Source organism: Lissotriton helveticus, chromosome 4_1, assembly GCF_964261635.1.
Source record: "Lissotriton helveticus chromosome 4_1, aLisHel1.1, whole genome shotgun sequence".
In the NCBI taxonomy this organism is placed as follows: domain Eukaryota; kingdom Metazoa; phylum Chordata; class Amphibia; order Caudata; family Salamandridae; genus Lissotriton; species Lissotriton helveticus.
Genome location: NC_136063.1, coordinates 1,457,656,836 through 1,457,682,087, shown reverse-complemented (window position 1 = coordinate 1,457,682,087; position 25,252 = coordinate 1,457,656,836). Strand labels below are relative to the sequence as shown.

The following is a 25,252-nucleotide window of genomic DNA, read 5'->3' as shown; positions in this document are numbered from 1 at the left end:
CAGTGCACCCGATGTTGGTACACTATATAGAGAGCTAGCTTCGCACACCAGCTCACAGCTTGTAGCATGCCAGGTAACTTTTAAAAGCATCACCCGATGTTAAAAAAAAAACATCACGCTAGTATCTCAGGTATAGTTTACGCTACAATGCTTCTTCCAAATACTATAATCTGCTGTTCCTCTGTATATTTTCAGCCATAAGACCCATACACCAAGGGGAACCTTACTAATCCATCTATTTCTTAAAAGATAACAAGTCTTGGAGAGCAGGGAGCAGAGTACCAGGAAGCAAAATACCAACTTCTAAATTGAGTTTCAATAATTATTTGTGGCCTGGGTAGAATCTGAGCATTATCCGGTCACTGAACATGGCAAGAAACCTCTGGGCTTGTTTTTGTTGTACCATCTTTATGGCCTTAAACAGAAAAAAAAGCGGCACAACAATTCACATTGGTATGTTTTTTGAGAAGGGGATAAAACTGATTTGGCTATAGTTACTCCCTTTCTGCAGAGGCACCGTAAACAAAACAATGAAGCACTGGAATGCTGTGCAGAGCAATTAATAGTGGCAGCAATTATTTATCTTTTATTTCATTTTTTAGAGTTCTCAACTTCCTTCACACTTCTTAAGGCTTAGAATGCAACAATCTAAAAGGGGCAAGTAAACTTTGGAAATTAACTCTTGGGGAGGACAGCTAAGTTCTAGATAGGCTGGCCAAAACACGCATGAGTGTCAGGGAAGGACCTGTTGAGATGAGGAACGTTTAATAGGCCTGCCTTCGTTTTCAAAGTTGCTGAGATGGCAGGTATTGCACAATTTCGCTAGCTTTTTATTCAAAACACAAATCAATGTGTGTGCTCAAGGGCAAGTTAAAGATGTGCTCACTGGAGGAGGAGCTTAGCACGCACCCAAGATGGTCGCGTGAGCTTAGAGCTCCCAGACCTTCGCCACCTCCACCGATTATCCTGTACCCTATCCTGACTTAGAGGACGAGTTCTTATTGGCACGGCCCCGCTGATCGTCTATCTGTTTTCAGACTTCGATTTGAACCCCGGGAGCCGAAGATGTGGACTTTTCAACATTTCCGGCCTGCTCCATGGCACTGCCCCGGGCTTGGTTTCTCTGCCAGCCGGACAGTAATTGAATAACAACGGCTCATGCGAGTCTCCCTCGACCGGTCTTCTACTTTCAGTTTCGATTCTCGTGCTTCGACTTCTTTGAATTGGCCTTAAACGCCCTGGTTTCTTGCTTTCTGTTTCACCACGCATCTTCGACTGGTGATCCGGACTTTCACTACTCCTTGCCTGGTGGTTGATCCTCGTCTTATTCTCCAAATTGCTGCGGGCGCATCGAGTGTAGCCATTCTTACTAGGTCTCAGAATACCCTCCGGGGCGCACGACCTAAAATGGCCACCAAGCCTGAGGGAGAAAAACGCAAGACCAGACCGGCAACTCGAGGGGGTCCTGTGCAATCTAACGTTATGGACAGATATACCCTTGCAAAGGGCTCTCCGGGCGGCTCGACTAAACTCCCGGTCAATTTTGGAGAAGACTCCCCGATGGGTGAAGATCTGTCGTTGAGGGACGTCATGGGCGCCATTGCCGGGATGAAGGCCACACTGGGTCAACAGTATGAAGCCCTGACCCACAAGTTGGACACGGTCGCAATTGATGTTACCCTGATCAGGGCTGATCTTGCGAAGACTAATGAGAAGGTCAAATCCCTCGATCTAAAAACATCTAGTCTTGTTACCGACGTCTCCGAGTTACAGGCAGAGGTCGGTAACCTGCGATCCGCCCGTGACCACCTCTCTCGGCGCTTGGACGATTTTGAGGGCCAGGCTCGACGAAAAAACGTCCGTCTGGTTGGTGTTCCGGAGACGCTGGAACCATCATCGGTGGACCTGCTGGTGGAGGACTTAGTCCTGAATCATTTAGCGCCCAAGGGTCTCAGCAAGTTTTTTGCAGTAGAACGTGCACACAGGATCCCGGGTGGCCCGCCTAAGCTGGGAGCTACTCCGCGTCCCATCATTGCTCGGATCTTTAACTTTCGGGACAGGGATGTGATCCTGCAAGCTTCACGCATATCGGGTCCTATGGCTTATGAGAACACCACAGTCAGTTTCTACCCGGACTTCACCCAGCAGGTTCAGAAGCAGCGACTTGGATTCCAGGGGGTGAAAAAGAGACTGAGGGACAGAGACATGAAATATGCTATGCTTTTCCCGGCCCGGCTACGTGTGGTTTACAATGACCGAATATTTTTCTTTGATCATCCCGGGGCGGCTAGTGACTGGCTGGACACGCTGCCCCCGGGACGGGATCAATCTGATCATTCTGGACACTCCGGTGGAGCAGAGGGCGGCCCGATGGAGCAGGAATAGGGGGTGAAATCGGCTCCCGGACCAACGTAATGACTTTCGGCTGTGATTCGGTGCTATGCCACTATTGCTTGCTAACATGTTGTCTGATTGGGGTGTGGGTGGGGGTTGGGTGAGTCTTCCTCCTCTGGGGTTCTTTTCGTAGAATAGTTGTATGTTAAGGCGACAGGCACACTGCAAGTTGGGGTGGCTTTTGAGTCTTATGCAGGGGTGCGGGGTGGGGGGTATGATGTCTTGGGGGGTTGCGGTTTCTGATTCTTTGTTTTTATCAAGGCATAGTATCGATGATCTTCAGTTTTACAGTGTCGCGTCTGGTGTGGGGGGGGGATGGGGGTGGCCTCTGGGATGGGGGTAGGGGATTAAGATTACTGTGTTGGAACGTTAATGGGTTGGGAGACAGGATCAAGCGGGGTGTAGTTTTGCAACTGCTGCGACGTCTGTCCCCTGATGTGGTTTTGCTTCAGGAGACGCACTTGCTTGGTAATACGTGCCACGCAATGAATAGGCGTGGCTATCGTCTCATTGCGCACTCAGGTTTCACTTCTGGCTCCAGGGGGGTGGGCATTCTGGTTCGGAACTCCCTCCCTCTTGCCGTTGACGATATTATCCTGGATGATAGGGGACGATACGCCGCCATTGTGGGGCGCTGGGAGGGGAGGGTTGGTACCCTGCTCTCCGTTTATGTACTGCCAGGCCTCCAGACTACTACTTTTGCTGACCTGGGAAGAGTTCTCTTGGGAGTCCCCGAGGGTCTGCTTGTAGTGGGTGGAGATTTCAACTCTGTAGTATCTGGGATGTTTGATCGTTACCCTCCCCGTGAAATCGCGAAGTCTCAATCCTGGTTGGGGGACTTCCTGGAGGCTCTGGGGCTTGCCGACTGTTGGCGCCTGCTTCACCCTGGGCAATTGCAATATACCTTCCACTCTGGGGCCCATGGAAGTCTTTCGAGACTGGACTACGTGTTGATGCCCTCCTCCCAGGCAACTCTCATAAGAGAGGTGAAACATCTTGCTAGGGGCATTTTGGATCATTCCCCACTATGGTTGGTTGTGGACGCGCACTTGGGGTCGGAGGGTAGAGTGGCCCCGATAAACCCATGGTATCTTCGTGATCCCAAGGTCAGAATGGAACTAATTAAAGCGATTGACCAATACTTTGCCGAAAATGTGGGTTCTGTGTCCTCCTCTGTCTCATTGTGGGAAGCGTACAAAACTGTTATTCGGGGCCAGGCCATCTCCTTGATTGGCAACGTTAAGAGATGTAGGCGGGAGGAGGTGGTACGTCTTGAAAATGAAATCTCCGTTCTTGAAGGGGAGTTGGAGTCCGAGGTCTCCCCGGAGAGGCTGCACCTTTTGGGTCTGAAACAACTTGAGTATAGAGCACTGGTGACTGACGCTGCGAAAGAGATGGGTCGGGAACAGCAGGGACATTTGTATGATGTGGGAGATAAGGCTGGGAAATTGCTTGCTTGGCTGGATAGGAGGGAATGTGCGAGTCAGGTTGTCCCTGTTATTGTTGATGTGAATGACGTAAGTATCACTGACCCTGCTGCTATTGTTGAGTGTTTCGCTGATTATTTTCGGGTAGTGTACTCCCCTGTGTCCGATAGACCTGAACAGGACTCCCACTTGCTTCTACGCGATATTTCGCTGCCATGCTTGTCCGACCCTGAAAGGGATCTTCTGGAGGCTCCGCCTAAGGTCGATGAAATCGCGACTGCCATCCGCTCGGTTCGCTCGGGAAAGGCTTCGGGCCCTAATGGGCTCCCCATTGAGCTTTACAAGCTCCGTCCGGATGTGATGGCACTGCATCTAAGGTCGATGTTTTTGGAATCACTGGAGACGGGTTCCCTTCCTCCTGACCAGAGATTGGCTTCCGTAGTGGTTATTCATAAGGAGGGTAAGCCACGTGACCGCTGTGATTCCTTCAGGCCCATATCTCTGATTAATGCTGAACCGAAGATCCTGGCCAAAGTGCTCGCCAATCGTTTGGTATCTGTCATAGGCGACCTGGCCCACCCGGACCAGTCCGGATTTCTACCTCACCGTAACACGGCACTTAACCTCCGGCGCCTGCATGGAGTCCTTTCGCGAGCGGAGACCTTCCGTGAACCGGCCATCTTGGCGTCTTTGGACGCCACCATGGCGTTTGATACGCTGGAGTGGCCATATCTTTGGGCGGTTCTTTCTAAATTCGGTTTCGGACCCACTTTTATTAACTGGGTGAAATTGCTCTACACTGACCCTTTAGCCCAAGTGGTGGTGAACGGGCGTGTCTCGAACTCCTTTGCTCTCGGTAGAGGAACGTGCCAGGGCTGCCCTTTGTCCCCACTCTTGTTTGCCCTTGCTTTGGAGCCGCTTGCGGCCTGGCTGAGGTGGGAGCCATCTTTGAAGGGCAGTAGGTGGACTCCGGAGTTTGAAGATCGTATATCCCTGTACGCAGACGATATACTCTTGTACCCTACGTCGCCTCGGAAGTCGTTGATCGTCCTTTTCGTCGTTTTGACTTCTTTCCGTAAAAACTCCGGTCTCGTCATCAACTGGTCGAAGTCTTGCATCTATGTCCTCTCCGGCGAGGCTCCACTCCTGCCCCGTGGCTGTCCTATCTCGGTGGTACTGGAGGGATTCAAGTACCTGGGAATCTTTATCACCTTGGACCCCATGCTTCGTTATGAACGCAATTTGCTGCCCCCTCTCCAGCGCCTCCGTGCTGATGTGATTGCGTGGGGTAGACTCCCTCTCTCTCCTCTGGGACGAGCGGCGCTGTTTAAGATGATGTCGCTCCCCCGATTTCTTTATGCGCTACAAAACACACTTGACATTGTGCCAGCCGGTTACTTTCGGGAGATTGAAAGTCTACAGCGTCAATTGATATGGGGGGGCAGTTCTCGTATTGCCCTTTCAAAGCTGACGCTCCCTTGGTATGATGGGGGCATCGCGCTCCCGGACATCCGTCACTACTACTGGGCCTCTCAGCTGGGGGCCATTAACCACGGTACTTACGCTCACTTGCCGAACCCGGCTTTTGAGATGGATAAATGGCTGCTACCCGGTGGAGATTACAACAGGGCTTTGTACGCGAAATCCGCCGGCGGATCTCTTACGGGCCCCACTAGGATAGCAGTACAGGTGTGGCATCGCGCTACAGCGGCCACGGGGTGGGCTGACAAGCCGACCCGTGCCACTCCGCTTTATGCGTCGGAAAGACTAGGCTCCCTCTGGAAGTCGAAAGGTTTTGATAGATGGGACGTGATCGGTATCAGCAGGGTTGATGATGTGTGGATCAAGGGTAGAGTCAAGACGTTTGAGGAGCTGAAAGTTGAGTACGACCTGAATGATAGAGAATCCTTTCGATATGCGCAAGTCCGACATGCGGTCCTGTCCGTTTTTCCCTTGGGTTCGGATATTCCGGAGGCGTCCCCGCTTGAAGATCGGATACTGGATGGGCACGTCCCTGATAGCACGATCTCGCTCATATATAAAAAGTTAATTAACACCAGGATTGACCTACTGGATAGCCTTCGAGAGTTATGGACTAGTGATGGTCTAGAGCTCGATGACGAAGACTGGCAGGTTGCGATCTCTTCCCCGAAGGAGGTGGCTATCCCGGCGCGCCTCCGGTTTGTCCAGCTCAAAATTCTTCATAGGGTATACGTGACAGGTCCTCGTTTGGTGCGCATGGGGTTCTCGGCGGATGGATTGTGCAGGCGTGGCTGTGGTCTGGTAGGCACTTTTCTACATATTATTTGGGAATGTCCTGCGGTGCTACGCTATTGGACTCGTGTGCATGCAGTTATGAGTGAGGTCACGGGTGTGCAATCAATGCCTGAAGCGCGGAGGTGTCTGTTGAATGTTTGGGAGCCGAATGATTATGACCAGGCGCAGCTTCGATGGGTGACCTTGGGTAACATGATTGCCAAGAGAGACATTGCCCAGTTATGGGGCGCGCAGAGGCCACCGACAGTTTGGTTGTGGCAACAAAACATGGACTGGTGTATGTTCAGAGAAAAGACTGTTTATGTCTCCCGTGGCACGCCACGCAAATGGGGGAAAATTTGGACTCAATGGAACACATACCGTGGTGATATATGTACTCCCCCCCGTTCGGAATTGAATACAGACTGGTCTTCCTCCCAACCTGATGTTTCCTCCGCAGGACCTTAGATATTTTGTTTGCTTCTGGTCTCCTCCCACCCCCCAATATCATCGTATAATTCTGATATTTGATCTGCATATGTACCCCCCCCCCCCCCGGCAACGAAGTGACACATTTGTATTGTATTGCCTTGCTTTTGTTTTCTTTTTATGTTTCTTGTCATTTGAATTCAATAAAAAGATTTAAAAAAAAAAAAAAGATGTGCTCACTGTTTCATCAGAAGCCACTGTTGACATTCGAATAGTAGTGTGCTCCAGTGGTCTAAGAAGTTTCAGATTTCTAAGGGTGCTGCGGTTAGCCAATGAGATACTGGGATAGACCCAAATACAAACGTTGCAATAGTTTATCCTAAATGGGATCACAGCAGTGAAAACAGTGTGTCTCTCATTAATGGGAGGAGACGGGGCCTAGAGGCTACGGCTAGCGCTGTCAAACTTGTAGCTGAGCAGACCAGGTACGTGTCCCAGTCTCAGCTCAACATCCATTGATTCTGGATCAATGACTTAATCTCCTTGTAAACAAAAAAAGTTAAAAAGGTTCTAGTGCTCTTGTAAACCGCTAAATGCCCTCATGTAAAGTTTGAGCCATCTAAAACCACAAAAAATAAATACAAATTACTTAAGAGAATAGGCAAAAACTTCCTCAAAATACTGTTGCATGCCTCGAGAAATCTACTCACCCACTCACTATGGTGACTAAGATTTTATCAAAGCAAGCCCTTTTCTTAAGGCCTACTGTTTTCTTAAGGCCTACTGGGTTGTTTGACAACAGAGCTTTGGCTGACAAAAAACAAATCTGCTGTTCATTCAGAAAAGTAATGAGCAATAAAGATGCCTCTAAAAATTGTTTTTATCTTGCCACTTTTGCTGTGTATTCGAAGGCAGATCAAATGTCAGCTTATGTCTTCTTACAAATTGCTGCTTATTTTATGTTGGACATTGGTGTTTACTTTTCTTTCTCCGACTGCAAAATTAGAGGATTTTGTAAAGGGAACTGTCCGACACTGTGGCTGGGCACACAACAATTAAATAGCTTGTAACTGAACTGTACACATATTTCAGTAGTTAGGAAAGTACTCTTTTTTGTAATGCTGAAGGGAGTTGGAAACAAAGATTTTAATAGAATCGGAAGAAATCAGAATACTTTACTCTGTGATGTGCAAATGATAAATATTTGCTGAAACTGAGTTCCACACATTATCATTCGTACGATATGTAGTTTTATCAGCAAAACTGAACATCAGTGGGAATGTTTGTGCCCATTTCATTGGAACATGTCTGTCTATAACAGTGTGCTACAACATCATGGTATAGTTATTAAAAATGAGTTTTTAAATATGAAAAACTGAGAAGCACTTATGTTCCTGTCCTGATGACAATTCTATGAGGGAACTAATGGGCGAGACAGGGGTGACGGGTACCCTGCATGTGGGCTAGATTTGTATTATACATGGAGCAAAAGTTCAGTCTGTTTGATAAAACAAACTAGTTTTGAGTACAACAGACATGCTGAATCGCATTATGGAAGGTGCTATTGTATGTGATAATAGAGAAAAAGGAGGATCGATGAAATAAAATATTTGTCTATGATCACACAATTTGAGACGAGTTTATGGAACATGAGCATTGCACTTAGGTCGAGTAGGTTATTCAAGTCACTAGAACCACAGGTCTGATAACAATATTTCAGATTTTTTTAAACAAGTGTAAAAAATTAAATGATCGGTTTATTACAAGGATCATACACATTCACACGAATCAGTTAAAACCTCTCATGTGACTCCTTGCTCCAGAATACCAGGAAAACCAGACACAAATGGAAGAAACTTCACCAGGATTGAAATGTGTTTGAGCGTGGAAGAAGGCAGCACTGTAGTTAGCTCTGGTGTCTTGTCACGAGTGGTAGTTATATCTGAGTGAAACCTGCAAGTTTAGTTTTTGATGTATCCGGGAACATGGCGCACTTGTACATTGCACACAAGCTCTCAAGCTCCAGCATCTTACTGTAAGCAATCTTAAACAGAAACGCAGAACAGCTTGCAGAGTCAAATATGCTTTTCTGTGATGATGAGTTAGCAGTGGCAAAGAGCAACATCAATAGATTAAAGAATCCTTTGATGGGGGGCGTGGTTACGACTCCACGCAAGATGGCGGCTTGAAGGCGCATCTCTGCCGAGCCGGACCTTATTCTTGTGTTTTTCACCCTTTTCACGGAATGCCCTGACTCTTCACGACACCGTATATTCACCGGAACATGAACGCTGCAGGGTGAGCTCATTTTCTTCACCTGCCGCGCTACGCTTTCCCGGCTTCGGAACCGCACGTTCCTCAGCTGTGCTGACTGCCATTTCCCTGACGCGCGGTTCTCCTCATGAACCGACACGCTTTTGACGGAAGGCTGCATTAACCTTCCTGGTGGCTTTTTTTACTCTTCTTTCCTAACAAACATATGTCTGCCACAATTATGGATCTTTCTAAGGTTTTTTCACTGCTCTCATGCTGGTTATCTACGAGCCTGCATTTCTCCTCATACAGAGTGGCACTTGCAACCTGAACTTTTTCTTTTGTCTTCAGCGCTTTGCTTGGCACCCATGGCTGGCATGTTTATCTGGCACTCTTGAGTGGTGTGCTCGTTTGGCGCTCATATTCGCCATGTCCCACTGCTGTTCGTTTTCCTCACTGACCTGCACTCTGTTGGTTCCAGCGCCACCATGCCAAAGTAAGGAAGAGTGACCCTGATAGAGGATTTTGTTACAAGCATGAAAAGTCAACTCAGCATTAGGAAAAGAAAATAATACATTTTAAAGAACATTGAATTGCTTCATAAATATTTCGAGCTACTGAACTTTATATGAAAGGAGGTCTATCATCGTTTTTTTGATGCATATCTGTTATTTAAATAAATAAATGTATGTGCATTGAATAGTTTAACGGCATACTAAATATTAACGGATGTAGCAAAGTGGAGTGATAAATATTGACTGGCCCATTCTTTGTATTACGTGCCTCTACCCCATAAAGACTATAAATATTAACAATTTAAATGCAGCATGAACTGTGTGCGGCGAATGGAGGTGTAAACGGTTCGAAGATATGTGAAATATGGTGCAAAGGGTTGTAATGTCATCGTATACATCAATTATACCAGAGACAGGAGTAACCCAGCGCTCAACTCATTGACAGTTTAACGTCTTTCTTTTCCAACAGGCACTACATGTTGGCTGTTACCCACGTCATAAACAGCTGCAGTACTTTATAGGTGATGCTATATGACCAAACTGCGCATGCCAACATTTGTCTTTGTCCCTTCTCGTCGCCGTATTGAGGATATGGCTTCTCCATCTGCGCCGGACTCTGTTTCTTCGTCTACAATAACTGGGGCTCCTCCTAATCGATCTTCTGCATTGCAGTCCTTGTCATCCAAATCCTCTCCTCCTACCACTTTGTCCAAGCAATTGAAGCAGGCTCCTCCTTCTCCAGATAAATCATCCTCTCCTATCTCTATGGAACTAATTTTGGAGGAGATTCGGACTCTACGTCCATTTGTTGAGGATACTAACAATGAACTGAAACTTCTGAAGGAGAAGTGGTTAACTATGGACAACAGAATTTCCTCTGTGGAGCAACAAGTTTCGGAGATACCAATCCATGCTGAACGCATATTTTCCTTGGAGAAATCAGTTCTTGCTCTTCAGCAGCACACGGAGGATTTGAAAAACAGAAATAGGAGGAACAATCTTCGTATTTATGGTCTCCCTGAATCTCTGGAAGGTGATGATCCTGGTACTTTCTTCACCTCCTTTCTTCCAAAATTATTGGATATGCCACCCACCACTTCTCTTACCCTCCAAAGAGCACACAGGCTTGGCCCTCGTTCTTCCACTTCATCGAAACCGCGAGGAGTCATCATCCTCTTCTTGAAATTCACGGATCTTCTTTCAGTTCTTTCGGCAGCTAGATCTAAGCATCAAGTTTCCTCTTTGGGCCAGAGAGTGTTCCTTTCTGGCAACGGCGGCCAGGAGGAAGGAGTTTCTCAGTCTTCGTGCGCCATTACGCTCTCTAGGTGCAAGATATGGCTTGTTTCATCCATGCATCTTTAAGGTCACCCATCAGAATCGAACATGGACTTTTCAAGACCCTGGAGAGCTTGAGAACTTGAGAACTTTATTCACATTCAGTCTACCAGTAGCATGGATACTTCCTCCTCTTCTAGTGGCTAACTCATTTCTCGTTGGTATTTGATGATTAGTCTCATGATACTTTTTGTATGGTTCTGACAATGTTTCTACTCTTTACCGATCTGTTACTGGTTCCTTTGTATATGTTATAATGTTATTATCTTTGTTCTATACTCATTGTTCTTACATTTTATCGTATTGGCGCTCTGTTCACTTTCACGTGTAACACACAGTCTGCTACCTCTTTATTTGGGTTCACACTATGTGTATCCACTACCTCTTGTGTTAGAGACAGTGTTTTTGCCTCTGTTAATGTTTAGACAATGTTTTATCTATATTATATTATTACTTGTATCTTGTACACCTTATAACCTGCACCCAGTTCACTTTCTCTCTGTGACGCACCGACTGCTACCCCATGTACTCTGATTGCTCACTAATGTGCATATCAGCACTGAAGCGCTGACTCTCACGCGCTAAAGCAGCAAAGTGATTTTGAAAACTGTCATTTTTCTCTGTGTTTGATCTAAAAAGCTTTTAGTATACCTGCACTGAAGCGCTGACTTCTCACGCGCTAAAGCAGCAAATTGATTTTAAAAACTGTCATTTTTCTCTGTGTTTGATCTAAAAAGCATTGAGTATACCTGCACCGAAGCGCTGACTTCTCACGCGCTAAAGCAGCAAATTGATTTTAAAAACTGTCATTTTCTCTGTGGTTGATCTAAAAAGCATTGAGCTTACCTGCACTGAAGCGCCGACTTGTACGCGCTAAAGCAACCCTCCCAGACCCCCCTGACACAGCGACTTCCAGCGCTGACACAGGGAAAACGCCCACACCGCCAGCGCGGGCCCAAGGCGGAGCCACGCCCACTGCGAGGCCACGCCCATAACACTCACTACAAATGTGCCGGCCATACCAGCGCAGCGGACGAGCGCAGCGGGAGCGCCGTCTGCGCGCCGAAGGCGCGCCGAAGGCAAGCCCGTCTGCGCCCGTCTGCGCACGGCCGGGCCTAGGGCCAGAACCCCTGTCGGATAAAACTGCCCCTAAGGTAACCTACTCACGTCGGGACCTCCTAAGTCTCAGACCCACCATCGCCTCCTCTTGTGAGTATGTTCACGATCTAGAGGGACCATTTATCAGCTGCACTTACTGCCACCCAGTCCTACTCAAACTCCCTATTCAACCCTACAAACCCTCAGCCCTCAAACTTGCTTCTCTGAACTGTCGGTCTCTCCCTAAACATGCGACGCTTATTAACCATCTTATAGAAGACCATGAGATCGACATTCTATTTTTGACGGAAACGTGCCTTTCCCCACACTCGGCGTCAGACATGGTTCTAGCTACCCCTCCGGGCTTCCTCATTCAGTCCCTACCTCGCCCTTTAGGCAGAGGTGGTGGGGTCGCCATTATTCACCGGGACTATCTCCCCTGCAAATACAACGACGCGTAGGTTCCCGACTCTGAAAGCCTACAGTTCACAATTAAGTTAGACCCGACTAACTCTGTCACAGGCATCCTACTGTACCGCCCCCCAGGTCACCCTGGTTCTTTTTCTAGTGCTCTCCTGGACACGGTAGCAACACAGGCCCACTCCATCACCAACTTCATGATACTAGGAGACCTGAACATTCACTTCGATGACCCTTTAGATACTGGGGCAGCCGACTTGATCACCGATCTGGCGGCTCTCGACCTCCACCTCCTAAACTCCGGAGCTACACACAACAAAGGTCACTTGCTAGACCCGGTGTTTACAAGCACCCCCACCATGCAATTCAGCGAGTCCCTCCCACTCCCCTGGACGGACCACTTTTTAGTCTCTTTCCAACTATTAGGACCTTTCAGGAAATCTCAAAAACCTCCCACTTACACCAGGGACAGGGCCTGGTCCAAGCTCCCCACCGAAGACTGGGTCAGGACCCTAGAGTCAACTACCCCTGCCCATGCAGAAGACCCGGCTATCGCCGATAGTAAATTCAGAGAGTGGATTACTACCTCCCTGGATTCTGTACTCCCATTTAGAACTCGGGAGGACAAAAACGGGAAACCAGGCTCCGCCCCGTGGTATACCCCGGAACTTCGATTACTACGTAAAAAATGCAAGAAAGCCGAACGGCTATGGAGGAAAGACTGGCAGCACGCCAGCAAGGAAGCCTACCAGAACTCAGTTAGATTATACAAAGCCTCCATTAAGCGCTCTAAAACCTCCCATTACGACACTCGGATAAGAGAATCTACCAACTTAGCTAGGGAATCCTTCCTAATCGTAAAAGAGCTACTGAAAGTACCAACCACTCCTTCCTCCAACGCCCCCCCTGTTGACCGAAGCAACGAATTAGCCACCTATTTTAATGACAAAATTGCCCGAATCTTAACATCCCTTCCCCCCCCCTGTCCCTCTAGTCACACGGACAATGAATCACCCCCCAGCCAAGCAGGAAGCAGCATGCGCCCCCAACTAGCTACATTTAGGGCAGTAACCTGCAACGAGGTAGATGCAACCTTGGCCAAAATGAAAAGCGGATCACCTCTGGATCCCGCACCAATTAGACTCCACAAAACCGTAGCCCCTGTCATAGTTCCCACGATCACAGAGCTTATTAACAGCTCGCTTGCCCAAGGATCTGTCCCCGATAGCTGGAAGAGCGCAGTCGTGAAAGCACTCCTTTAAAAACCCCAGCTAGACCCAGCAGACATGGCAAACTACCGGCCAATCTCACTCCTCCCTGGCATCAGCAAGGTAGCCGAGAAATTGGTCAACGGACAATTGTCTCAGTTTCTCGAGGCAAATAACATCTTACGGCAATCCCAAACTGGGTTTCGCCCGGGTCATGGCACTGATACCGCCCTTCTGGCCGTTATCGAGGAGGCAAGGCGCATTTTGGATTCAGGAGGGTCAGTGGCAGTGATCCTCCTGGACCTTAGTGCAGCCTTCGACACAGTCAACCATCGTGTCCTCCTCCAACGGCTAGCGGCAGCAGGGCTCACCGGGATGGCGCTCAGGTGGATAGAGTCCTTCCTTGCCGGGCGCACGTTCCAGGTATGGGACAGCAATCACCACTCGTCCACCCTCCCCCTCACGAGCGGGGTCCCCCAGGGATCATCCCTAAGCCCTACGCTTTTTAATGCTTATATGGCCCCCCTTGAAGACGTGGTGACACCCTTCGGCATCAAAATAGTGAGTTACGCGGATGACACACAGCTGGTCGTCTCCCTATCCCAACTAGACGACCACCCAGACAATTTGGCAAATTGCCTTACGAAAATCTATGGCTGGATGTGTGAATCATCACTCAAATTAAACGGGTCGAAGACCGAAGTGATGCTCATGGGAAAGCAATGGGTGACCATCCCCCCATCAGCCTGGCCAGACGTGTTCGGGGAAATTCCCACCCCGAAAAAAGAAATTAAGACCCTAGGAGTCTGGCTAGAACCCGAGCTCTCAATGAAAACACAAGCGGCCAAAACTGCAGGAACCTGTTTTGGGCTTATGCGCACCTTCCGCAAGATTCTTCCCCTACTCCCGCCCACCTCCAGAAAACTCCTAGTCCAAGGGCTAATACTGTCACGGTTGGACTACAGTAACATGGTTTACCTGGGTGCCCCAGAGGCCACCTTGGCTAAAATACAACGAACACAGAACGCTGCAGCCCGACTACTCATGAACCTTCCCTCCAGAGTGTCAGCTAAACCTGCCATCAAAGCCCTGCACTGGCTCCCGGTGCGTCAAAGGGTGGAATTCAAAGCCATGTGCACGGCTTACAAACTGATTAATGGAGCTGGCCCTCCGATTCTCAGCGACCTGGTAACTCCTTATATAGCTCCCAGATCCCTGCGGTCCGAGAATGAACATCTAGCCAACATCCCCAAATTTAAAAATACACGCACTGGAGGCCGACGCTTCTCTGTGAAAGCTGCCACCGGATGGAACTCACTCCCCCGTACCCTCAGACTGGAACCCAGCTATCTTATTTTTAGAAAAAAATTGAAAACACTTCTTTTTCCGAAATAACGTCCCCCCCTTTTTCTTTTTTTTCTCCTCCATCTCATCTGGACATCAAAATCATTACAGCGCGGGGATGCCTTCGGGTCACCAGGCGCTCTACAAGTCGTTAAAATAAATAAATAAATAAATTATTGTGGTGTATTACTGTTGTTTACTCTTTTCATTTATTCTCATACAGGTTCCTGATATTTGTTTTTCTCATTCCGTGTGGCTCCTTGTCTTCGATTTCCTTGTTCTGGCTTGGTTGGACTTCCGCTTTTCGAGCGATCCATCTTGTTGAGTGTCGACATTGCCCCACTTCCCTCTGGTTTGTCCCCCTCAGGTATGTTCCTTTCAGTCATCCTTTGGATATGTACTGTCTACTCTCTTATTTCACTTTCTTTTCCCTTTCCTGTTTTCACCCTTAACTCTCCTTTTGACCCTCTCTGCTTTACTCTCTTTTCTTTCCTTACTCAATCTCACTTAGGCTATATTTGGCATATATGTCTTTTTGTATTATTTGTTTGTATTATCTGTATCCAATTTCTCATTGGCTGTCTGTTATGGTTCATGTTGTTTGCAACTCTTGTTCATATTAATTTTATACTTCTTACACATTCAGTCATCTCCTGGAATGTAAAAGGTTTTAATAATCCCATTAAGCGAAAGAGAGTACTTTCCCATTTAGAATCTTATAACCCTGACTTAGTACTTTTACAAGAAACCCACCTTAATGACGTTAAATCCCTTAAATTAAAAAGGCAGTGGGTTGGTACAGTTTCATTTTCTCCTTCTCCTAATAAGAAGAACGGCGTTGCTATTTTATGTCATAAAAAATTGAAATGCAAAGTGTTATCACAAGAAAATGATGAAGATTGCAGATGGATATTGTCTAGATTGCTTATCAACTCTATTCCTTTAACTGTTTTCAATGTTTATGGTCCCACCCAACCTGACTCTTCTATTTGGCCTATGATTACAAACAAATGCATCCAGTATAAAGATGCTTCTTTTATTTTAGGTGGTGATTGTAATCAGTTTGTAGATCCATTTATAGATCGCAAGTCTTCAGTACGATTTATCCCTCACAAATCTCAAACAATTTCTTGAAACGATCTTACAATCACGACTTATTGATTCTTGGAGACTTTCCCACCCTGATACTTTAGATTATTCCCTTTTCTCTCCTCCTCACTCATCTTTTTCTCATTTGGACTACATCTTTCTCTCTCAATCTCGGTCTCAAACTTTACTTTCTTCTTCTATCGAACCAATTGTTATTTCAGACTATGCTCCCATTGTGACGGACCTCGATTTGCTTCCACTGTTTCCCAAGCCCTCTCGCTGGCGTTTTAATAGCACACTTCTTACTGATCCTAATTTCTCTTTTGCATTTCGTTCCTTTACTGAAGATTTTTTCTTCTTAATGCTGACCCTAATACCCCACCTTATATCCTTTGGGATTCTATTAAAGTTACTGCCAGGGGATTCATTATTGATTTTGTTTCCCGGAAAAAGAAACAATATCTTCAGAAACGTAAATCTTCTCTAGCACATATAAAATGCTTGGAACATAAATTTTATACCTCATCAGATAAACATATGATACCTGAGTTTTACGCGCAAAGCTACAATTTAATAAACTCACAACTGATAATGCCTCTTCAATTCTTCTCCATTCCAGTGCTCGCTATTATGGGGGCCGTAACAAGTCTGGGAAACTTCTGGCTAATTATCTAAAATCTCGTAAGGAACGCACTCTCATAGAAGCCGTTTATTCTTCTAACAATTCTCTCGTACATAAAGATAAAGATGTATTCGATCAATTTAAACTGTTTTATCAAAAACTTTATACGCCAGAATCTCCTCCATCTCCTGCTCTTATTCAATCCTATTTTGATAAGCTTCCTACGCCCTCTCACCCACATCTTAATTTCCAGACCCTTGATTGTGATCTCTCCCTACAGGAACTTTCGATGGCCTTGACATCCCTTACTAAGGGGAAGACACCTGGTCCTGATGGCTTTCCTGTCTAATTTTACTTACATTTCTCTGATCTTCTCATACCCAAACTTCCAACGCTTTTTCAATCCTTTTATTCTTCAGGTAAAGCTGAAGGTACTTTTCAAGACGCCACCATCTCTCTTATCCCAAAAGAAGGCCGTGACCCCAAACTTTGTAAAAATGATCGCCCAATCTCTCTAGTCAATTTAGATTATAAACTGTTTGCCAAGTTACTTGCATTACGCTTAGATCCTTTAATGCCACATCTTATTGGCAAAGAATAATGCGGTTTTGTAAAAGGTAGGCTCACTTCCGACAACTCCCGTCTCTTCCTTAATGTTCTAAATAAAGCTCCACTTCTGTCTACACCTCTGGCCGCCATTTCGGTTGATGTAGAGAAAGCCTTCGATCGAGTCGATTAGTCCTTTTTATTTGCATCTTTACGTTGGCATGGTTTTAATTCCAAATTCATCTCCCTCGTGTCTCTCCTCTATTCTGCACACAAAGCATCAGTACTTGTAAATGGTCACCTTTCTTCCTCTTTTCCTCTTCAACGTGGAGTTCGGCAGGGTTGTCCTTTATCACCTCTCCTTTTTGTTCTAGCTCTTGAACCTTTTCTTTCCTCTATCCGTAATAATACCTCTATTTCTGGTTTTCCCTATGGCGATAACCAAATGAAACTTTCTGCTTATGCAGATGATATTCTTCTATTTCTTTCTAATCCAGAAGTGTCCATTCACTCTTTACTTTCTGAATTTACATCCTTCTCTTTAGTTTCCGGCTATAAAATCAACTCCGATAAAACGGAAATTCTTCCCTTAACCAAAACTTGTCTTCCTCACCTTTTCTCCACCACTGGTTTTGCTTGGAATAGCTCGAAAATTAAATATCTGGGCATTTGGTTCTCCAACTCCATTTCTTCTTCGGTTAAATTGAACATGTCTGCAGTCTTATTCCGCATTGAGCAGCTCTTTCCATCTGGAATCCTCTCTTTCTCTCCTGGTGGGGCCGTTTAGACTCAATTAAAATGATGATAACTCCCATTCTAAATTATACTTTTTCTATGTTACCTGTTCATATTCCTGCGTTTTATTTTAAACGTTTTGATTCCCCCCTCTCGAAATTTCTTTGGAAAAATAAAGAAGCTAGAATCTTTTTTCTTGCGCTTCGTAAACCGAAATCGAATGGTGGTGTTAAATTCCCTGATGTCCGTCTCTATCACAAATCCTTTTCACTTCGTCAAGCTTCACGTTGGCTTTCTTCAGTCTCCTCTCCTTTTACTCCTCTCTGGCTTCTCATTGAACAAGCTCTCTTACTACCCTTTTCTTTTGATGAGGTGATACGTTTCTCTACTAAGTCTCCTTTCATATTATCTCCTTTATTCAAACATACCTCCTCTCTTTTAAAACCTTTGGTTTCCCCTCAAGAAATCACTCAGGCTTCTTTTTTAACTACCCCCATTTGGTATAACTCTTTTATTCTTTTAAATAATAGACCCATATCTTGGATTTCATGGAGATTAAAGGTTATCATATGGGTTTATCATCTATTTGATGGCTTGATTCCTTGCTCTTTTCCTCAATTTCAAGTTTTATTCAAGTGCCCACGCTCCTTTTTACGCAAGTTCAATATCCTTATGGGACTTATTCTTGATCGCTATTATTCTCTTCCTTCTTCGTCTTCTGCAAACTCACCTCCATCCCCTCTTCTTTCTATTCTTACTACTTTCCCTAAAGATTCTCTTATCTATAGTTTTTTCTCCTCACCTAATCCTGACCGTGCTAAGTCTAAAGTGGAGCTGGCTTGGGAGGCGGATTTTGGTTGAACTTGGTCTGTTGCTCTCTGGGACAAAATTTGGTCCAGATCTCTGAAAGTTTCCCGTTCTGCTTCTCTTACTCAATCTCTATTCTATTTCTATCACAGACTCTTTCTTTCTCCTCTTGCATTGTCTCGCTTTCTTCCTCTTTCTGACTCTAAATGCTGGACTTGTGATGCTTCACATGCAGACCTTTTACACTTGTTCTTCTTCTGTACTGTTGTCTCTGGCTTTTGGGACAAGGTATGGTTCTATCTCTCCCGCATTTTTTCACTTTCTATTCCGTATACCTCTATCACTCTCTTTCTGGGTAGTCTTTCAGACTCCTTAGAACTCCCTCCACATTCTCATGGTCTTTTTGATCTTATGCTTGTTCTTGCTTTTCAACATATCTCTTCTAATTGGAGATCTCTCAGCAAAATCTCCATACAGGGTTGGTGAAACAATTTATGCCATTTCCACAGGCTTGATGTTGCTTTTGCCTCGTCATGCAAACCATTACGCAACACTGATCTCTACTGGTTACCTCATACCTAGATCAATTGTCTTTAAACCATCCTGTTCCTGTTAACTCGGAGAATTTTAAACCTCCTTAAATGGCTTACGCTCTCACCTTCCTGCCATTTTCTTTCTTATAGCCATTCCACATGCTGACATGTTTTGTTCTTCTTTATGCTATTTAATTTTGTTATTGGACATTGTATAATTTATTTATCTGCCATAATGTAGTCTTTATTAAGTATTTTACGCTGTTATTGCTTTCTTTACCTCCCTCCTTTCGTTCCTCTCTCCCCCTTAAAATCTCTATACAAATGCTTTCTTACTTCTCATGCTTTGACATTAGTGATCATTAACGTTTTTGAGAATGTTCATGCAATGTTACTGTTTTTGACATGTTTATGCAATATTACTGTAATTTTTCTCTGGTGATGTCTTTGCTTGTTAACCATTTCTTAAATAAAGCTTATCAAACATAAAAAAAGAATCCTTTGATATCTCCAAGGCCTCCACCTCCAGGTCCCTGACTTCATGGGGGCGAAGACAGTAGCTGAAAGAAGACTGGTGATCAGCACAAATAAGTGAAACACATCCTCAACCTTAATGCAGCACCAAGGAATTGTGCTCAATCTTCAACTACAAATACTCTTTAGATGACGCCCAGTACACAAAACTGCTCTCTTATTTCACAGTAAAGCTCAGCAATCTAAGGCAAGACCACTTTATTTTACAAATCGTTTTCTTCAAGCTCTCAATCTTCTGAAAAAGTAGCATTTAAAGTCTTACTTTTCTTTTTCTGTGCATAAAAGAAGTCTGACAGACCATGGTCAATTAACTTTTTACACTCCTATAACTAACAGCAATACTCGTCAGGCTAGAATATGAAAATGCTACTAATCATGTGAGGCTTCAACACATACATACTGAGAAATGGTGGCCTTTACACGAACAACATTGTTCGGCTGCAATTTGGACCACCGATGTATCCAGATTTTTGCTTGGTGTTTGTACAGGCTCCTCCATCAACAACGCCACCATGGCAATACAAAACATAAAATTAAGCACTTCATGAGCTAAACAAAAGGCTTTGTGCAAGAACTGCCAAAACTGGTGTACCATCTGGGCGATCTGAGGTGACAAACAAACCACACGCCTTTGATATACAAAACACTTCTGCGTCTATAAACATTAACACAATATGGAGACAGTGGTAGTTGCATTTTGTGAATCCAGAAATAATATTGCTACAATTTAAATATGTATTAATGTAGAAACAAATAGGAGCGAAGAGACTGAGATGCACAGCCAATTTCACTTTTGAGGCCGGTCACCTTTTTTTTCGTCATTTCTTCAAATCTACCTACCCCCAAAATCCAACCATATGTACTATTAGGATCTACTTATTTTATTTTGAGTTCTTGATCCTGTTAGTAAACCACTGTAATGACTTACTAGAGAATGTCTTCAGTGTCTACATATGTATCGATTAAACTTGGTGGATAAATTATAGCATTGCAGAAGTAGCAGTATTAGACGATGATTATAAGTGGAGGAGTTGATAACACTCCTTTTGTCACAATCAAGGTATCATAGATTGCTGCTAGTTAAAATGTTTTACATAACACACATGGGTCAGTGAAGGAAGCTTCAGTTAAACTCCACATTAGTGAAACAACATTCAAAGATGGCCAATAAACCCAAGCACCATTCGAAGATGTCTTCATACATCAGCATTCAAAGGTCGCTATCAAGCATGACACCATTTCATTATACATTGTTATAAAGTAGAGTAAGCAAGTCTCAATATTGGTACACATATAGTAGGATTGCGGTCCGGTATCAATGAGTAATACAGTGACCAAGTATTTGCAGTACATGTATTGATTTTTGAGGCAACAAAAAAACATAAGTAGCCACTATATAATTTCAAGGCAGTAAAGAACTTAGGGCAGCCGCTGGGAGTTGCACAACTAGTTAGTAAGGAGGAGTATTGTTCATTATCTGAATTAACAAGACAAAAATCGCTCCACCAACTAAGAATGGCAATGCACCACCACTCACAGAATCGAGACAGAGCTATAAATCTGTCAATACTTTCCATGACCGTTACTAGTTGGTAGAGCAATTTATTTGGTTAATTACGATAACGAAACAGACACCTCCATGCTAACTAGTTCCTTACTGCCTGGAAATTAGATAGAGGCTGCTTATGTTTTACATTGATTAATCTGCCTTCCCAAAAAAATTATATTTCATATTTGTGGGCATAGGGGTATTGCCCTCCTTGGGGTAAGCAAACTTTTAATTAGCCAATAATAGTTAGCTTTACTCTGTAAATTCTACCCCTTTGGAGACACTCGCCATTGCATTATAGCCAGTGGTTGAGAGCGGAGCAATATGCTAAAGGTCTCTATTCCCGACCCTCGCCCACAGCAGTGACCACGGAGTGCAGGCCTTCACCTTTGACTAGGCTTTGCACTCAGTACACAATCTTCAGGGACCACTGAACAAAGTCTTTCAGCTATGCTTATCTGGCAGTGGGTGTAAGCTCCAGAAAAGGCCATGTACTACTCTCTGTACCTCAGACACTGCTGGGCATGACTGCAAAAGACACCACTCTTATAAATGGGAAAACAATTCTGAGAATCCATAAGCTATGCTGCCCTTTGTTTTCTGTTTTCTGTGTGATAGGCCTGAACTTTACCAGGGCCTGAACTCAATCCCCCTCCTTCCTCTCCCGCACCCCGGAAACCCACTACTGGGCTTCTCCTATGGTAATGTCCAGAAGCCTCAAAGAACAGAACATAACCTTTGGTAAGGTCCTACACTCAAAGTCACAGTACCGATAACAGCACCAGCAATAATAATGATGCCAATTGTGATATCATGAGTGAAGTCACTGATTAAGAAATTTATGAGGTCACCTGTATTGTCATCTCGCGGAGGCCACGGGCCGTGAAATGAGGAAGAGGGAGAAATGGCTGTATACCTCCCGATAAATGTCAAATTACAGTGCTATTTAGATTCTAAACCATAACCATATTGAACCATAACTTCTCTACAGATTTTCAATTATATTTTTTAATATATACTTTTGTTCAGGTCCAGAAATTAGGAGTACAGTCCACCTGGAATACAGAGGTCAACAACCTATGTTGATTTTATTCGTTTGCTGCTAAATGTACCACTCTACAAAATTGCTAGACAGTGGCTGAATTTTCTACTGAAATCAACAACTATAATGGATAGTTGAGGTTTTGATTTGGTCAAAAGACTAAAATTACCTTGGAGAAGAAAGTCGCCTTCTTTCCGGTTCTTTCCTTTTTCTTTCCATGGATCTGCTTTTTGCTCTGCGTACAGGAGAATGAGTTCTAGGAGGAGACTTGCTTGGTTTAGGCCGTCTATCAGTGAGTAAAGGAGATCTGCTTAGTCTCAAAGGCCTTTCACGCAATCTTGGTGATAAACTTCTACCTCTGGGGCTGCGGCCAAGTCTTTTACTTGGGGATCGATTCTCTTTTCCTGAAGAGGGATCTTTAGAGGGAGACTTGCCTGGCTTTTTGTCTTTTTCAGTCTCAGATTTTCGGGGTTTTCGATCTTTGGACTTTGACCTCCTTTCTTTGGATTTACTTCTTTGCTGTCTGGGAGATTTGGATTTTTTACTTTGATCTTTACTTCGGTTTTCATTTGGTGGTGGAGACTTCCTGCGTTCTCGTGATTTAGATTTATCATCAAACGGGGATTTGGCCTTTGCAGTTCTCTCTTGCGATCGCCGTTTCAGTATCGGTGAGCGCGATTTTGGGGCCTGATCTTCAGACTTTGTACGTTTAATTGGGCTCTTTGATTTTTTCCTATCTTTGGACCTACCCGGGGCTGGTTTCTCTTTGGCAACATCAGTAGCTGCCTTGCTTTTCTTCTTTTCAGATCTGTGTTTAGTCCGTTCTTTTGATTTGCTTTTACTCCTCTTCTTTGAACCTGTTTTAGAGTCAACTGTCTCATGCCTCCCTCTAGTGTGTGTTGCTCTTGTAGCAGATTTAGTCCCATTTCTCACTTTTTCATGAATTTCCCCCTCTTCCTCAGAACCAGATTCATATCCTTGCAATATCAAACTCATCCCTGACTGGACCTTGCCTTCCATAAGTTCATTGTCAAGTTCAGCTTTTATCAAGGCTCTCTGCTTCTCCAAGTCTTCAAGCAGAGCAAAGTCGTCAATTTTAGCTTTTTTACTTGGTGATCCATCTTCCTTTCCAACATCTCCAAGCAATTTTCGTTTGTGCTTCTTGTGCTTATGGTTGTGCTTATGCTTATGCTTTTTGTCTTTATCTTTGTCCTTGTCCCCCTCTGGAAGGTGCTTGTGCTTCTTATGTTTACCCCGATGCTTGTGTTTCTTTTTTTTGTGCTTGCTGTGCTTATTCTGGGTTGGATCTTCAACATCAATAATCCCATTCACCTCAATGACACTTTTTTCCGACCCATCACCATCATCTTCCATTCTGAAAATACAAAATGCATGAGTTACCAAAGGGACAAGTAAATAAAGCACATCTTCTCATAGTTTCTAGTGCTGACAAAAATAAAATGTGATACTCCATATTCAGACCTACATAATCATGGAGGAGCATTCAAAGAATTCAGAAATTGCCTACCTATTTTGTTATATTTCCTTGGAATTTCTTTCCCTAATGCTCAAAAGGGTACAAACTAACGGTTTTGTTGATTATCATGCCTCTACTTACAGGAACGTATATAAACATTTTACCTATTTTCCGTACCACACTCGTATAGAAGTCAAAAATGCACATTTTACAGCTACTGCTTGTAGGTAGAAAGGTTCCAGTATGAATGATCCCATGGGCAAATACTCACTTCTCCATATTATTTGGAGCAATGAACAGGTTTCTCACACACTGCATTTGTAAATCGGAAATTGTATTCATTTTAAAAACTTATTTGAAAGCACTTTATGATGTACAATTCAATGCTTGTTAAACTATACAGAACTTCAGACAACCATGGATTAGGGGTCCAAGGGAAAGGGTTTAAAGACCCACAAGGTGAAGATTCCCCAATATTATGATACACACACTAAGTCACCTCGAGTCTTATCTACAGCAAGAAATAGATGAACTATAGTCGGAGTCCTCTCAAACAAAAAACAATGTGTTCATCAATAAGGGGGATTCATCCCTTAAGGATTAGACCCCTCACTCACCCAAAGGTGACATGCTTCATCATATGGGTCCTCCTTACCAGTGAAGAAATCCTAGTCAACACTGGGAGCTACTACTTTGTGATGTTATGAAGGAGTTCAGAGATGTTTTATTTTACTATCAGGATGGGTACTAATTCCCATATGCCTTCATGGCTCCCAGTGTTGACTAGGATTTCTTCACTGGTAAGGAGGACCCATATGATGAAGCATGTCACCTTTGGGTGAGTGAGGGGTCTAATCCTTAAGGGATGAATCCCCCTTATTGATGAACACATTGTGTTTTGTTTGAGAGGACTACGACTATAGTTCATCTATTTCTTGCTGTAGATAAGGCTCGAGGTGACTTAGTGTGTGTAAACTATACAGAACTCCAGGTCCTGCATCAGCCAGGAACTTCTCAATGCAAACAATGCAGAGGGATATTTTCACCAGTAACATTACAATAGGCAGAGTGTGGGTTCTAGGGTGCATAGTGGACACGATCACAAAAAGGTTAAACAAGCATTTGCAATGCAACTGGTCTTGCATTTATGTGAGTTTGAGCAATTGGCATTGTAAAGCACAATGCCTTTTTATTTATGTGTTTTTAAAAAAGATAAATTAAAAGGCATTGGGCCAGATGTATGTAGAAACCGTTTTGTGATTTCCTAATTGCGAATCACAAGGATTTGGAATTAGGAAATGCAAATGTATGAAAGTATGTTGAACACTTTCTGCAATTCCTTAGGGGTCGCAAACGACCTACCTCATGAATATTAATGAGGTAGGTCGCAATTTGCGCCCCCCTAGGAATCGCAAAAATCACAGGGATGGTGGCCTTCTGGGGTCAGCAGACCACGAGGTCTGTGATTACTTTAATATAAAGCAAAACAAATGTTTTAAATACAGTCAGTTTTCCTTAAAGGTAAACGGGGTGCATTTAAAAAAGAAAAATGAAAAGTTCTTTTTTCCTTTTTAGGTCTCGCCAAGGAAGCCCTTGCGATGTCTCTTCGAGACATGCTGTATTCACGCACAAAACTCCG

The 25,252-nt window shown here is 44.4% G+C and overlaps 1 protein-coding gene across 3 annotated transcripts in view; it reads right to left on the bottom strand.

The window, feature by feature from the left end:
• PRP4K (pre-mRNA processing factor kinase PRP4K) overlaps positions 1-25,252 on the bottom strand; it is a 483,201-nt gene that overhangs the window by 395,270 nt on the left and 62,679 nt on the right. For all 3 annotated transcript variants that reach the window (XR_013610604.1, XR_013610605.1, XM_078688044.1), the window contains exon 2: positions 22,306-23,511. Coding sequence is in view for 1 of the 3 variants with exons in the window: in XM_078688044.1 (XP_078544170.1) it covers positions 22,306-23,511 (1,206 nt within the window). In the remaining 2 variants the exon portion in view is untranslated. The remainder of the gene's footprint in view (positions 1-22,305; positions 23,512-25,252) is intronic.